The following is a 17,086-nucleotide window of genomic DNA, read 5'->3' as shown; positions in this document are numbered from 1 at the left end:
CTTGGTGGGTTTGTGGTGAAGCAGGTACTTGTTCAAATGGCTCTCATCGTGCCACTTGGCCTCGATGCCATTGGCTTGGTCAATCATCATCGCCTGGTGACAGGCCTTGGTCAGCCTGTAAACCTCCAGCACTGAGCCCCCAAATAAGGCTCCCGTGTAGTAAAAGTCCCCCTCGTCCTCAGGAATGTAGGCTTGTGACTGAGGCCGGCGTTCATACGCAAAGTTGTCCCGCCGAAACTTGAGGTAGCCAGGATGGAGGGTCCCAAAGAGGGACGAGAGGATCTCCACACCCACATGGTCACTGAACTTCACATCCACATCTGAGCACACCAGGTAATCCACCTCCCCGAGGAAGCGCTGCTGGGAGAAGTTGCTGATCACTTCCATGCGCCTCATGGAGATGTCCTGCCAGCGGGCGTGACTCTGGGCCTTGAGGATGACCATCTGCCTCCCTTCACGGAGCAGGACGTGAGGAACATGGTCAGGTTGGTCAGTGAAGATGTAATAGTTCACCCTGTGTCCCACCATGAAGTACCTCTCTGCGGTGTCCAGGAATACCCTCAGGAAAAGTGTGTATTTCCTCAGGGCAAACACCGTCAACCCGATGGTGGCATTCTGGAGCCGAAACTGCTCGTTGAGTAGGTCAGTGTTGAAGGTCCCCTCCCACACAATGGGAGCCAGCCAAGGGGTCACAAGGAGGACATCTTGTCTGGAGGGCTTTAGCACATCTGGCTGTGGATACACTGTCCTTGGTAATCTTTTGAGTTGCTGCTGGCTGTGGAGTTGTCCAACAGCTTTGCTTGCCCCGGCTAGCTTGCTTTTCGGGTTCTGGTTCTGTGTGATCAGGTAACTATAACCACAGAAGGACAAGGTAAAAGAAGAAGTCCCCATGACAAAGGAAATGGTATTGCCTGGGCAATGTCCACAGCAGCCTAGCCACGGCCCCACTTCTGGCCAATGCAGGTTTCATCCTTTAGATGCTATTAGGGCACCTGTTCCCCCTCAACCTTCTGCCCACAGTGGCATCTTCTGGACAGGGTGAGGCAGAATGCATGGACCATTAGGTGCCGTGCCCCCTCTCTTCTTCCTGATCCCTCATACTGGTGTGAGGGCACCTGAGAGCAGGCCATCCTGGGCTTCCACAAGGAGGAAAACTCCAGAGCTTGTAGAAACCCAGTAAATTCAGTTTTGGTTTGAGGGCCTATGAAAGAAGCAGGTGGCAGGATTCACTTAACACACAGCTAGAACTTCTGGGCCAGAATGTTGGAGGGAAGTCAGGGTTCCTGAAACAGCTTCAAGAGACTAAATTAAGACAGGCCACTGAGCAAGTCTCAGACAGTGACTGTGATGAAAGCCGGGCAGGGCAGGAGCCACCAGGGGGTCTGGCCATGTGGTGCTCTGGCCTCTTACTAGCTATGAAACTTTTATTGGAGCACAGTTTCCTGGAAAATCCATAATGTCAGGACTATCTGTAACCAGGTCCATAAGCAAGAAAACATTTAAAAAATTTCTTGTAGTTCTCTTATGTTTCAATTTCCCAGCCCAGTATGAATTGCTGACCAGAACTTTGTAACTTTGTGTCCCGCTGAAACAGCCTTTTGAGTTTCTGTCCCACAAATGGAGGAAACTCCTTGAGATGACTACAGAGGCTCACATCACCTGTTTGTCCAGAAAAGACAAAAGATAGCCACTACGGATTGTGTCCCCAAACCTACTATGCACAAGACTGAAAAAAAAATGACCAATGTTAGCCGCTCATTCACTATAATACTAAAATTCCTGTCCTGGGAGGGATTTATCTGCCATTTTTTGTTCATGAGATGTATGTAATGGCATGATTTCTCACTGAGCTTGTGTACCCTGCATTCCACCCCAAACGTGCAATGATGTTCACTCCCCTCACGCATTATTCATTTTCATCTCCATAAAAACCCTCTGACCCTGCAGGTGGGGGAAGTGGATTTGAGACTGTCCATGCCTCCCTCTTCTGGCAGGTGCCATCTCCTCAAATAAATCCTTTCCACCTTTACAATCCTCATTGTCTCAGGAATTGCCTTTCTGTAACACAACCCGCCCCCCTGATGAGGCTTCACTAATGTTGGCTTCAAGCCTAATCTGGGGACCACGACAGAAGAGACAGAAGATCTTCAGATCAAAGATCATTGTTACGGTTGTCTGTTATTTCCCTAATAATCGCTTAAAATTCTACTGAGAATTTACTTAGTAGGTACCAAGCCTTACACTGTGGTTAGAATCGGTCTCCTGACCCTGATGTGCATTACCTTACTGACTGCTCAGAAGAAACCTGGGCGCGGATGCTGCATGATCATTGTACAGATGGGGAAACAGACTCAGGGAGTGGGGTGACTGGCCCATGGCTACCTGGCCAGGTGAGAAGTACTGAAGCCAACTAATCAGCCAGACTCCAAGAACAGGCTGTTGGCCTCCCTTGTGCTCAAATCCACGCTGTACTTGTTTATTCTTTAGAATTTCCTTTCAGCGGGTTTTTTTTTTTAAACAGAGTCTCATTCTGTAGCCCTGGGTAGAGAGCTATGGCTTAATAGCCCACATCAACCTCAGACTCTTGGGCTCAAGTGATCTCCTGCCTCAGCCTCCCGAGTAGCTAAGACTACTGGCACCCACCACAATGACTGGCTAGTTTTTCGATTTTTAGTAGAGATGGGGTCTCATTCTTGCTTGGGCTGGTCTTAAACTCCTGAGCTCAAGTGATCCATCCACCTCGGCCTCCCAGAGTGCTGGGACATGAGCCACCACGCCTGGCTGTGGGGCCGTTTTCTAAGTCAGGTTCCTTTGGTGCTCTGCCTTAGGCCTCCAGGTCAGCTGATCCCCAGAGCCTTAAAGATGGGAAAAGAAAGCTGACCCAGTGCCCTTCATGGTCTCAGGGTCATCTCTTATGCTCCCTGCCTTGGAGTCCTGTGCATTTCCAAGCATGTGCCTCCTGGGAAATGAAGCTTCTGACACGGACCCCGCCTCCCCCACCGTGGGGTCCAATAACAGATATAAAAGAGTCCCACAGTAAGTAGGAGGCACCTGCCACCTGCACGTGAAGCCACTCTTTGACGCCTTGTTTCTGCCCTCCCATGGAAGCAGGTGGCTGAAATTTTGACGTCTTCCCAGTATGTTGATCTGATGTGTTATCCGTAGCACAAATGGGCAATATCACCTCCAGACCACAAAGAGAGGATGACACTCCCTTAAAAGACACTCATGGGTGTATACTCTACTCCTCTTCCTCACGCTATACTCAGAACTGCCATGAAAAGTTTTCAGAGCCATGGACAATCCACGTCTCCAGCCACCAGCCAGCCTCATTCATGGCACAGGTGCGTCTCTTCGGCCATAGGACACTTTTTCACCTGCCATTGTTCCGACAGCAGTGCAGGAGGGTCTGTGCCTGAGGCTATGTTTTCCGGAGGTACCTTGGAATTGCCAGGGATGGTAGGAAGAGGTATATGAGGTACAAAGCAGTAAGCCGTAAGTCAACAACGGTGCTGGCTCAGTGCTGCTTCACTTTCTTGAGGGCTTTACCTGAAGGATGGCAGAGGTGGACACTTAAGGAAGAGAACGATAGGATCCTCACTGGTGAAAGAACAGGGATAAGGGACGCCTCAAAGAATGCATAAATGAGACGAAGGGTCGGAACACATGGAGGCCTAGAGTCCTATCCAGCACTTTCCAGCTGGCCGTGGGTTGTGGGTTGCCCATGCAGCTCTCTGAGGCTGTCCCCCATTTGCACAATGGGGGCTATGTAGCATGGATCCCCAATCTTGCGGTGAGGACTGAGGAAGATGACGCACAGTAAGCTTAGCAGCCTAGGCCTAACAACAGTGTAAGCCCTGACACCTCACTAGTAAATGCTCAGCAGATCTCAAGTGATTGTGGTAGGAATAGGGATCCTTGCTCCATACATTGTCTCTTTCCTTTACCACAATACCCAGATCAGGGCTGAAGGATGGTCATGCGTAGTCTCCACTTTATGGACTTTTTTTTTTTTTTCAGGAAATTCAGTGCTTAGATCCAGTGTTTTTCAACCTTTAAAAAAAAAATCTCACGGCACACTTGAACTTATAGTTAAACTTCAGCGGCACACTAAATTATGTTGATCCAAAAAATGGTGTAAAAAAACATGTACTGTGGTTTGAACTTCTTTGAAAAGAATTTTATGAATGATATGTAAAATGTGTTTGTGGCACACCTAAGATCCACTGGCTTCGATCATGGTCTCGCAGCTAATGGATGTCAAGGGCAGGCCAGAGCACAAGCCCTCTGGCCACCTGCTCCGACCCTCAGGGGTGCCTGCTCTGCCCTGCTTTCATCACAATCTCTGCCCTTGGCCTGCCTTGAGCCAGTCCCCTGAGCCTGTTCCCAGAGACCTGACCTCTCTCCTGAACACTGGTCTTGAGTTCTAGTTGTCTGTTGATTAAGTGCTGCCCCGGGGGACATTGACAAGCCTGAAACTGGAACGGATTTTATCACAGTCCACCAGGACGTGGATCTTTCTACCTGGAGTGTCCCCAAGCCCAGGTGCCCCCCCGCAACAGGAGCAGCATTGGTGGAGCCTACGCTGCTGGAGTAGTGGGCAGGGAGTGGGGTGCAGACCTCTCAGGGTTCAGAAGTTCAGCCTTACCCTGCCCTGGGGAGACCGCTGAGCACAGAGGGTTGATGAGGGGTGAGTGCCCTTGCAGTGTGGAGGAGAGAAAAGGCAGCATCCATTGGTCCTGGAGGCATGGCCCAATCACTTCGAGTGTTGTCTGGAAAACAAAAACGCTCCTTGCTACCTGTGACCTCATTTCTGCTCGTGGGTCTCATCTTATCCTTCTGTGGTTATAGTTACCTGATCACACAGAACCAGAACCCGAAAAGCAAGCTAGCCGGGGCAAGCAAAGCTGTTGGACAACTTCACAGCCAGCAGCAACTCAAAAGATTACCAAGGACAGTGTATCCACAGCCAGACGTGCTAAAGCCCTCCAGACAAGATGTCCTCCTTGTGACCCCTTGGCTGGCTCCCATTGTGTGGGAGGGGACCTTCAACACTGACCTACTCAACGAGCAGTTTCGGCTCCAGAATGCCACCATCGGGTTGACGGTGTTTGCCCTGAGGAAATACACACTTTTCCTGAGGGTATTCCTGGACACCGCAGAGAGGTACTTCATGGTGGGACACAGGGTGAACTATTACATCTTCACTGACCAACCTGACCATGTTCCTCACGTCCTGCTCCGTGAAGGGAGGCAGATGGTCATCCTCAAGGCCCAGAGTCACGCCCGCTGGCAGGACATCTCCATGAGGCGCATGGAAGTGATCAGCAACTTCTCCCAGCAGCGCTTCCTCGGGGAGGTGGATTACCTGGTGTGCTCAGATGTGGATGTGAAGTTCAGTGACCATGTGGGTGTGGAGATCCTCTCGTCCCTCTTTGGGACCCTCCATCCTGGCTACCTCAAGTTTCGGCGGGACAACTTTGCGTATGAACGCCGGCCTCAGTCACAAGCCTACATTCCTGAGGACGAGGGGGACTTTTACTACACGGGAGCCTTATTTGGGGGCTCAGTGCTGGAGGTTTACAGGCTGACCAAGGCCTGTCACCAGGCGATGATGATTGACCAAGCCAATGGCATCGAGGCCAAGTGGCACGATGAGAGCCATTTGAACAAGTACCTGCTTCACCACAAACCCACCAAGGTCCTCTCTCCTGAGTACAGGTGGGATAAGGAGCACCTGAAGGAACTAGCCCATCAGCACATGATGGACTTGTCCTCTGAAACAAAGCAAAGGGGATTTCTGGTCTTTGCCAGGAAGCTCGAGGAAATACAGACTGGTAAGGGACATTTCTAGTTCAGAGAGGAGTAATGACCAGTCAGCCCTAGTCTTCCTCCTGTCATGCTATACTGATTTAAAATCAGTTTGACAAGAAAGAATATCACTCCTCTCTTTCTTTTCTGGTGAAGAAAAACTGCCGATGCCTCCTGCTGTTGCCCCGTGTTTTGGCAGCCACCCATCTCCCTACCCAGTCAGCAGCCCCGACACATAGGTAGGCAGGCTGAATCTTGAAGCTCAAATGCCAGTTCTTGAGTTGCCACTGAAAGCGTGCTGGAGCTTTAAACCGTGGGTTCCTTTGAAAGGCACACCGCTAACAAACACAGAGCCACAGAAACAGACTAGGCCACATTAGAGTGTTCAGAGTTTACTGAAAGACATAGAAAGGCTCTACAGAAGTTAAGACAAAGCTTAACAGTAGAGGGGTGGCGGAAATGGCTCACCAACCTCTGCTCCAACATTTTCTTCTTATATACCTAAAGCTACCCTTTTCTAGTGTAATATTCTTTCTTAATTTGCATAGTCCCAGCAACCCCCTCTCTACCCTCCTATAAATCATTCATAGCCAGTGTTCCTGGGAAGCATCAGAATCCCCTACCTTGGTCCTGGCTGGCACTTGAGATAAGACCCTAGTGTAAGATCATCACCTGTTGTGGATTCTAAAATCAGTTTCAGACACAGCATTAATTCACTCTGCAGGAGAGACGACTTCCCCACCCTTTCATAACCCATTCTCTCAGCCAGCACCAGTGCCCTCTGCCTCCTTGCTTAAATAAGTTCTTTCCTGTGTTTCTAACTATTTACCTGAAGGCTTCCCCCTGCTATTCAGAGAATCCCTCTGAATAATAGACAGGGGCTGCTTTTTGCTTTTCAGAGACCCCTTTCACCACCACCTTGAGCTGGTCACTATATGCTCCTAACATCCCTCAGGGTAGATGGGGTGAGTGGTCTCAGCCTGAGTTGGCATGTGAGTGTTCAAGATACTGGCAAAAACCAGAGCTATAAAACATATCTGTGGATAAAGAAACAAATATTATGATAAAAATAGTTTTATGTCTGAAGTACAGGCATGTCATAGATTACAGCACATGTTCAATACTACAAAATGGCAAGGTATTAAAACATGAATTCCACTTGATAAGGAAGCAAATTAGTGACTGGGTAATTCCTCTATTATGTATTAAGCTAATAACAAAGAAATAAGACAGGAGGCTTTAAAATCTATTGGAATCCTCTTTGTAGAACTGGGCCAATCAGATATGCCAGGCAGTTCTAACTCATGATATAACAAGCCCTCTGGAGCAGTCAGATGGGCTTTTTCTTAAGTGTACACAGATGCTTGACACCAAGATGCCACTATGGGGTGGGTTTGTTACCAGACAAAGAGGGTCCAGACGCCTGTCACTATCAGCCAATATGCAGAGATAGGGACAGGTCCACCAAGCTCTACTTGTCAGGAGGCTGGGATTCTGGAGAACAGTGAGAGTAGCCTCTCTAAGACTTTTCTGTTCTATCATTTCCAAAATCATAGTTTTATACATAAAAATTCAAAGTAAAGACCATACCAACTCCTATTCCAAATAATAATTGACTTAATTCAGTGACTTATTACAACATTTTAATTCAAAAGTTTATCTCTTAAATCAATCTATCTAAACGATTCAAGATAGGCATCTTTAAGGTGGGAGCTAAATGTATAAAACAGTAAGTGAAAGGGGTTGGGTGGTGTACTCGGGGAGGAGACCAGGAAAGAAGGTTCAGGCCAAGTTTAATGAATGGGGACTGAGACCTGCCGAGGCAAAGATGCACTGGGGGTTTATCTGAGAGTGGTGGGGGCTTCTTTTTATACTGGCCATAGGTGGAGAGAGATTCCACAGGTTGTTGTAAGGCTTTAGTGGGTGGAACTCTTGGGGCAGGGCCAGGTAAGCTTTTTGTTCTGGGAGGGGAGGTGGGCGAAGGGTTTAGGCCCTTAACAATAAGAACAGGAGACAGGAGGTAAAGGTCCCTTAGGACCTAAAGCAACCAGACCAGCTGTATCATGTTGGCTCTAGCCTCACTACTTCCATGTTACCCTTACATGTGCTTTCACAAGGAGGTGAAAGAGCTCTACAAAGAAAACCATAAAACACCGATGATAGAAATTGTGGATGGCACAAACGAATGAAAAGACATCCCATGCTCATGGATTGGAAGAATTAATATCATTAAACTGACCATACTGCCCAAAGAAATCTACAGGTTCAGTGCAATCCCTATCAAAACACCAACATCATTTTTCATAGAATTAGAGAAAACAATTCTAAATTCTTATGGAACCAAAACCAGAGGCCAGATAGTCAATGGCCCCTAAGCAAAAAGAACAAAGCTGGAGACATCACAGTGCTCACTTCAAATTATACTTTAAAGCAGCCATTCTAAACCCATGGGTTGAGACCCCTTTGGGGGTTGAATGACCTTTTCACAGGGGTCGCCTGTGCAGACCATCCTGCACATCAGATATTCACATTACAATTCATAACAGTAGCAAAATTACAGTTATGAAGTAGGAATGAAAATAATTTCATGGTTGGGGGTCACCGCAACATGAGGAACTGTATTAAAGGGTCTCAGCATTAGGAATGTTGAGAACCACTGCTTTAGGAGTATCATAACCAAAACATCATGGTACTAGAATAAAAATAGCCATACATTAAGGGAACAGAATAGAGAACCCTAAAATGAAGTCACATCTTTGACAGAAGTGACAGGAACATACGCTGGGGGAAGGGTACCCTTTTGAATAAATGGTGTTAATTACTAGAATGTGGGACCTTGGGTGGAGTGTCCAAGACCAGTTGAGTTAGTTCCTTGGTCCAGGTGAGTCCATTCCTGGAATTCAGGACTGGGAAGATATCTCAAAAACTAGCCCTAGGTTCCAAGCAGTTGATGTTCTTATATGGACAGTTATGCAAGGCTCCCAGGTAAAGAAGCAAACAGAGGGAACTGTGACTGTTATCAAGCAAATGAGGAAACCATGGTGGATTATCGTTATCTTAGCTAAGCCTGCTCCTTCACAGAGTTCTGTGGGCCCTTACCTAGTCTTCGCCTTGTACCCCTTTGTCAATTTGTAAGGACAGTTTCACTACAACACAGTTGAGTGGCCAAAACCATATGGCCCCACCAGTTAACCCCGTGAGTAGCAGGGAAAGGGGATGGACGTTCAGGCCATATGCAGAGTAACAGGGAAGAGCTGAGTCTTCTGGTTTCCATCTTCCCCCTCATAGTTCCCCAGGGCTGCAGGGCATTACCTAAGGGCACAGCCGGTCAGGAGGGAGAGGGAGAGACAGACCATGAGCTGTGGACAAGTGCCTTTATGCAGGTTCCGTGGTGGGCATAGGCAAGGACAAGCAGCCTTAGGGTTGGCCAGTTTGAATGATTTCCACGGGCTCTAAGGCTCAGGGGCCATCCCTCATTGTCTAGGGCAGCAGGTCTCAACCTGTGGGTCATGACCTCTTTGTAACAATGAAAATACAGCTCAGCATTAGAAAGGTTGAGAACCACTGGTCTAGGGTAATTAAGGTGAGTATACAGTGTACAGTGAGCCAACAGCTCAAGAAGGGGTCAGGGCTTCAAAATTGTGTCAAGATGGTATTTTTTCCCCCTTTGTTTTCCTTTTTTTGTTTTGTTTTTTAAGACTGAGTCTCCTTTTGTCACCTTTGGTAGAATGCCATGGTCTCATAGCTCACAGCAACTTCAAACACTTGGGCTCAAGCAATCCTCTTGCCTCAGCCTTCCCGATTAGCTGGGACTACAGGCACCTGCCACAGCAGTTGGCTATTTTTAGACAGGAGGTCTCACTAATACTCAGGCTGGTCTCAAACTCCTGAGCTGAAGCACTTCACCCACCTGGGCCTCTCAGAATGCTGGGATTACAGGTATGAGCCACCATTCCCAGCAAGACGGCATTTTTCAAAAACCATATTATACTGAAATATTTACTGTCTGTCCTTTTATAGAAAAGTTTGCTGACCCATAGTCTAAAAAGAAAGTTTAGACATCAAGTTCAAGTTAGAGGTCCTAACTCATACCTCAAATGAGCTCCTCACAAACGCTTACAGAGATAATTCAGAAATATTAAATAGGGAAAACTTCCTATCCTGGGGATGAGAGAAAGATGCCCCAGAAGTCGTGGGGTCAATTCCCAGCCCACTCTCAGCCCTATAGGCCAGAGTGAACCCCGAGACTCAGCTGAGGTTCACCACAGGCCCAGGCTGAGCAGAGTAGATGCTGTGGGGTCACCATGGCAACATGGTCAGCCCAGTGCTCTGACCTCTCATAAACCCAAGTTCAAATTTCAGCTCCTCTGTTTATCAGCAGCATGATATTGGGCAGGTTACCTTAGTGTTTATCTGTGGCTGCGTAACACACTGTACCAAAATGTATCATCAGCCATCTCATGCAGTTTCTAAGGATCAGGAATCAGGAGCAGCTGGGCTGGGTGGTTTGGGCTCAGGGTCTCTCCCAAGGTTCCATTCAACCAGCCAGGGCTGTGGGTACCTGAAGGCTCCAGAAGGGCTAGAGAATCCACTTCCAAGCTCATTCCCGGGTGCTTGCCGGGTCTCAGTTCCACACTGGCTATTGGGCAGGCAGAGGTCTTTGTTCCTTACCCCACGGGCCTTGTAACAGAGTGGTCACCCCTCTGTCCCTAGATATGGAAGTCTAAGATTGAGGGTGGGGATATGCGACAGACGGAATAGATGGAAAAAAAAACAGCAAAGAAGTTCTCTGTCTCTTTGAAACTTCCTCCACTCTTTTGGGGAACTTACAGCTGCATTACTCCCTCAGGCAGCGGTCAGGAGGTGCAGGGGAATGTCTTTTTTTCCTTACCCTACAGGAGATGGCTCAGCTGAACCGTCAGGACCCAGGGCAGGGAAAAGTTGGATGGGCCTCTCAGGTGGGTGGAGTATTAGAGATAAAAAGGAGCTACAGGGAAGTTGGAGAAAAGACTAGACTCCTAAATAAGACAGTTAAAAGGGGCCCAGCAACACACTGATTCCAGGTACCTCGTGACTCCGTGGATCAAGTACGCCCTGCTCTCTACAAAACGCAGTTTCCAGCTTGTGACATGAAGCGGCATATGGTCACAGTTATAGGACACTGGACACAGCAAAGGTTGCAAACATCTGAAGACCAGAAAACACCATCATATGATTGTCAGGAAAATGCGAGGTAGCAATAAGAAGAAAAGAAAAATGGGCATGTGTGGCAGCTGAGATAATCTGTGACCAATGAGAAGTAGACAAGAATGCCTGGGTGGTGCCTGTGGCTCAAAGGAGTAGGGAGCCGGCCCGATATGCCAGAGGTGGTGGGTTCAAACCCAGCCCCAGCCAAAAAAAAAAAAAAAAAACTACAAAAAAGAATGCCTGCAGACCTGGGGGACCACTGAAAAGTTTTACAGATAATTACCAGAGGAGGTAGGATGAGATACTTTGCTTGTGTACTGCCTTTGTGTGGCGTCTCCTCTCAATCATGGGGGTGTGGGTGGGGTGTGGGGGTGTGTGTGCTTTTTTCCAATCTCTCTGGAAAAGTCTATGCTTACCTGTACTTTAAAAAAATGTACTCTTGCTGGGCATGGTGGTTCACACCTGTAATCCTAGGCACTCTGGGAGGCCGAAGCAGGTGGATTGCTTGAGCTCAGGAGTATGAGACCAGCCTGAGCAAGAGAGAAATCCTGTCTCTAAAATTAGCCAGGCATGGTGGTAGATGCTTGTAGTCCTACCCACTCATGAGGCTGAGGCAAGAGGATCACTTGAGCCCAAGAATTTGAGATTGCTGTGAGCTATGACACCATGGCATTCTACCCAGGGAACAGACTGAGACTGTTTCAAAAAATTTTTTTAAAAAGTACTCTTTTTCTGTAATTTAAACAAACTGTGCTCTTTTCCCACTGCATTTGAGTCCCGACTGCTTTATTCCCACATCCCTTGGCACCCCACTTACACGTTGACTCAGTGAAACTTGCTAGTTCTGCTGAGACCGGGGTTGGGGTGGGGGCAGCTGATCCCAGGGAACCCGTCAGAATCTCTGATGCAGAGTTTGTGTCACACTTGGTCTTCTTATGGATATTCTTGGCCTGACTGTGAAAGTCAAGCCCATCTTGGGTTCATGCTCACTTAAGGAAAAAGCCAAGATTGTGGAAGAGATGGGACTAAATCTACTGGGAATAAAGAAGGACTCCAAGAATTTGTTCCTTTAAGAGGGAGCAAGAAGCTGCTGGCAGAAGCCAGGTGGTTGGTGAAATGGGAGCATTATCGGGCTTGAAGGAAACCTGTATGTTTTCAAATCCTGCAGCTGCCCTGCCAATGATGGACCCAGAGCCCAGAAGGTGGTATCCACCCAGCCTTGGGGCCTGGTCCAGGGAATGTAGGTGGGTCTGAAGATCAAGGGACCCCAATTAGGCCCAGATCCCCATACTTTACTCCAGGACTTGAACTGAGGCAAAATATAGTTTTTTGGATTAATTTTTAGCCTGCCTGTCCTGGTCCCCACCGCATGATTTTTAGCTCCACATTCTGGGTGGGTATTGCATTTAGCGTCAATATAGGTGAGGGGAGAATGTGACCAGGAAGCAAAGGTGACAGTAGGAGCTGGGGAAACATAACAATTTTAATATTTCTAAGATAGAGCTGACAGATGATTCACAGCAACAGTAGGTTTCCTCACACAGACCCAGACTCAGAGGCACCGGGTTCAGCCCCAGCATTTTCTCAAGCACCTCCTCACCTCCTTCCTGCCCCAAACTTGGCAAGTGTTCAGTCTCCTGTTTGTTACAGGGAAATTAAGGAGCCGTTGTAATCCTGATCTGACATTAGCCTCCTCTCTGCACTGTGGGCTGGGTTCTCACTGAAGACGGAATTGAATGACCTAGGAGAATGTTTCATCCCTGGAGATGATGAATGAGGTGATCCTGGGGTACAGGATGTATGTTGTAGGCCCAGGACGTGTGTTGGACCTCCCTCTGCCCTCCTAAGCATGCTGACTGGGTCTTCACAAGCTGATACTAACAAAACACCTGCAGCTCAGCTCAGCCTGCCCAGGGTCTTTGTGCTGTGCCGGGCCTGCCAGGACATTGTGGGTGATGGTGAGGACATGTGGTGCATGTAGCTACTGAGAGTGTGGGGACTTGTGAGGCTAGAAGTAAAAGAAATAAAAACAGTCAAACAATTGTTAAGGAACAAAAAGGGGCAAGAGCTTGTTTCCTTAACCTTGAAAGCTGAAGACAGCAAAAAAAGGACAGAATGCTTGACTGGTTTGAAGCAGTTTGATTAAGTCATATTAGAAAATGTCCATTTGGGCCTGTTGGAATAGACCAGTAGTTTAGAGTAGCAAGTAGTTGAGGGCTGGATGAGGTGGCTCATGCCTGTTATCCTAGCACTCTGGGAGGCCCCTGTGGGTTGACTGCTTGAGCTCAGGAGCTCGAGACCAGCCTGAGCAAGACTGAGACTCCACCTCTACTAAAAAGAGAAAAACTAGCTGGGTGTTGTGGTGGGCACCTATAGTCCCAGCTACTTGGGAGGCTGAGATAAGAGGATCACTTGAGCCCAAGAGTTGGAGGTTGCTGTGAGCTATGACACCATGGCACTCAACCCCAGGGTGGCAGAGACTGTCTCAAAAAAGAAAAACATAATAAAATACAGTAGTTAGCATTTACTCTCCCCTACCTCCTACCCCCATTAATGTATGTTCTTTTTTAAGGTCAATTTTAACATAATGCTCTTATCTACCTCCCTATACTTTGTTTCCTTAGGCTTTGATGTTGACACAAGACTACCCTGGTTGTGTCATGAGTATGGTCACAGTTCCTCCCCTACCCTCAGATTACCTTGATTTCAATATTATTTGAAATGTCGATAAGATACAATAAAAACCCCATGACACAATAATCAAGTAAATGAGGTGAAAGCTATATTAGTTTGATGTAAGCCCTCCAAATTGTATTAAAAAAATCAACACATTGTACCCCACATATGCATAAATGTATTCGTGATCTATGTGTATATGACTTTATAAAAAAAAAATGAACAAATAGCTAAAAAAAAATCATGAGGTTTTAGGTTGGGGCACCATTTTCTTGCTACCTCTTGGCATGTGAAGTGGCTTGCCTCTCTTCACATAGGTTGTTTCTTTGAAAATAAGTGTAAGAGTTTATTTTTCATGCCATCCACCTTGGTGTTTCACCCCTAGGAGCAGAACAACAACATGTAGAACCAGGCAGGATATGTCACTACTAGGTACATGATCATAGACAAGCTGGTTTATCTTTCTGAGGCTGTTTCCTCATCTGTAAAATGAGGATACAATTAAAACAACATATGCATCAGCCCAGGGTTCACCGGCCTGGGAGGTTAGAATGGTGTTAACAACCACAGAAAGAAAGACTTCCTCTGGCTCTAGCTGTAGAATCTCCTTTCAGCCTCTAGACCACTCCAGTGACTGAAAGATGACTCTGGAGGTAACCTGGGTGAGCTCATCATAAGCCTTTTCAGTCTGCTGGTGGCATTTGTGACTTTCTGTCATTTTTTGGAGGAGGCTGGGAATTTCTGCAAGGTTGCACTTCATGGCTGCTAAGCATCGACGCTTAGGCTGCTCCTGTGTTCTGCTACCGAGAGCAGGACCTCTGCCTGGTCTTCGTCTCCCAGGACCGGAGAAAGTGCATGGAGACGCTTGTCCTGAGGGAATGCTGGTGTCATGGAACGAGCTCAGGTTCTCCAAGTATCACTTTCAGGATCTTCCACCTGTGGCAAGTGACAGGACACTGGAAAGCCTACTTCTCAATGCATCAAGCGGAATAATTTTATCTACCAGCATGCTAGTTGTGAGGCTAAAATGCAGAGACAAGGTCAGGTTGTGTGACTGTAAGAAACTAAGGTTGACTCCTACTTTCCTCAGCACAGAGCAGTGTCGGGCCCCAGGGAGCATGGCCCTCAAAAGGAAGGGGAATAATAAGTAACATCTGTTTTTTCCAAGTCTGACTGGTACAAATTAAGGTCACATATAGATAAACTTGGAACTTGGGACTAAAGGGTCCTGGCTCTTCTCTGACCTGTTGGGTGAACTAAGGCATTTCATTGTTTGCTTGTTTCGAATCCTGATTTTTGCATCTGCTCAGTGCTGGGTGCTCTGCTAGACTTAACAGTAAATGTTTGTATCATAGTGCCAGGTACAACATTTTATAGGGAAGTACAAAATAAAATTGGAACAGATGAAAGACTAAATCATCCTCTTGTATGGGGAGAATTGACATCACAGCGATGTTTTCCAAATTAACGTTTATTCCGATAAAAACCAATTTAAAGTTTATCTGTGTACATAGAAAATCCTAAGAAATCTAAAACAAGACTACCAGAAATAGAGATTGAATCCAACAGTGTTCCAGCATACAGGATCAATATATAAAAAACAATTGTATATTCTATATACTACCAGTAAACAACTGAACACTAAAATTTAAAAGACACCATTTACAACAGCATTTAAAAAAAAAAAAAACCTTACAAAACAATTAAGAAGTTCAGCAAATTCCACTTAAGACCAATGTACCAAAAACTACAGAACAGGGGCTGGCAAACTTTTACTGTAAAGGACCAGATAGGACATACAGGCTCCAGTTTTTACAGGGTTGCCATCACACATTCTTCTGTTTTTCTGTTTTGTTCTTACAACCTTTTAAAAAAAAATTAACACCATTCTAATCTCATTAGCATTACAATAACAGGCTGTGGGCCAAATTTAGCCCCTGGGCTATAATTTATGGAACCCTGCTACAAAGTGCCTGAGAGAGGAGTTTTTAAAAAGTCCTCTATATAAAAAAAGTAGGACCACAATCAAGGGATGGAAAAGTTAATATTGGCAATTGTTAATTTCAACACTGAAAGCTGGTCTTCGGGATTCCTTGAGATCTTGGTGCCCTTGGGATGTAATGCTTGTACCCAGGTTAGATCCAGCACCCGCCCGGTGCCCATCAGGCACTGGGGAGACTGCTCACAGCTGTGCGGTTTGCAACTAGGCTCATACTGAAGAGAAATGCCTGATAGGGGTGGGCTGACAATTGGTGGTCCCTGCCCTATATCTTTTAATGAAATTGTGGGCCAGTGTGGTCAGCAAGTGATTTATGAATTGAGCCAAAGAAGGGCTCCTGGTAGGCAGCGCCTGTGTTCACTGTGGATGCCTAATGGTACGCAGTACCCTGAGGAATATAAAAAAATGGTAACACATGGTGCTTGCGTGAGGAGGCACCATAGTCTGGTGCTTAAATGCATGAGCTCGGGAATCAGACAGCCTGGGTTCAAATTCTGAATGGGCCAATATCCTGTGTGTGATCTGGAGGCTCTAGGGCTTCAGTGCTCTCTCACTACATCTGTAAAGATAAATGGTGATGAACCGCCGGCCTGCCAGGAAGGGGCATGCTGTGGGGCAATATCCGTATCTCTACCTCAGAAAACTTAGGGCTGAGTCCAGCTAGGGATCCTTGAGACATTAGCCTTTTCAAGGTGAAAAGGTGCACCTGGGTCCAGGGACTGAAAAGGTCCCTGGAGGAAGTGGGAGTTGCAAGCCTTGACCTACCAGCGTGGAGGGGCCGGGTCTGGCAGCTGCGGGGGTTAACTGGTGTCATCTGTGCTGGTTGCCTGGAAAGAGGAGGCTGAGGTAAATTCACCTTGTGGTGCTGAGGTGCCCATAGACGTGGTGCCCTGGGAGGTGACTGTCACGCAGGCTCTCAGAATTCACGGTCTTGAGCAGTCCCACTGCACCGCCAGAACTGTCTGATGCCAAACACCTGCAACTGGCAGTGGGCAAGTGAGGAAGCGTAAAAGTCTTGCTGGGGCTCAGGCCAGGGAGCGACTCTGCCCTTGGGCCTTTGGAGCTCATTCCTCGCGGCCGTCGCTGGTATGCTCTTAGCTGGTGTGCTTTTTCTCTGTCTCATGTTCCAATGATGCGTCACATGCAGCAGGCTGAACGGTGCAGTTTGCCACAAATGAGTGGGAAGTGAGACCTTTTACATTTTTCACTACACTCCCAGGACCTGACAGCACAGGGTATGTCCTTCATAGCCAACTTTCTCGGCAAGCCTCACATTCACTCTGCCCGGCCCCTCACTACACTGTTGAAAACCCTACCTACCCTGTTCCTCTTCTGTCTGGGATCACCCCACTGCCCCGGGTGTCTCTCTTTGGCATTTTCACTGGAAGTTCCACCTGGATCCTGTGCCTTACA

General features: G+C 47.3%; 1 protein-coding gene and 1 pseudogene across 1 annotated transcript; one reads left to right on the top strand and one right to left on the bottom strand.

Annotated features, from left to right (window-relative positions):
• LOC105887603 lies at positions 1 to 1,130 on the bottom strand (annotated as a pseudogene).
• Positions 1,131 to 4,238: 3,108 nt separating this feature from the next.
• Positions 4,239 to 5,854, top strand: LOC105887602 (histo-blood group ABO system transferase 2-like). Its single transcript, XM_023516893.1, is given in 3 exon segments — positions 4,239 to 4,313; positions 4,993 to 5,028; positions 5,030 to 5,854. Coding segments are annotated over 3 exon segments (936 nt in total).
• The last annotated feature ends 11,232 nt before the right edge of the window (positions 5,855 to 17,086 follow it).

Source organism: Otolemur garnettii, unplaced genomic scaffold (genome assembly GCF_000181295.1).
Source record: "Otolemur garnettii isolate 467f Iridium unplaced genomic scaffold, OtoGar3 scaffold00100, whole genome shotgun sequence".
In the NCBI taxonomy this organism is placed as follows: Eukaryota; Metazoa; Chordata; class Mammalia; order Primates; family Galagidae; genus Otolemur; species Otolemur garnettii.
Note: the sequence above shows the minus strand (reverse complement) of the source record. Positions and strands in the feature narration are given on the sequence as shown.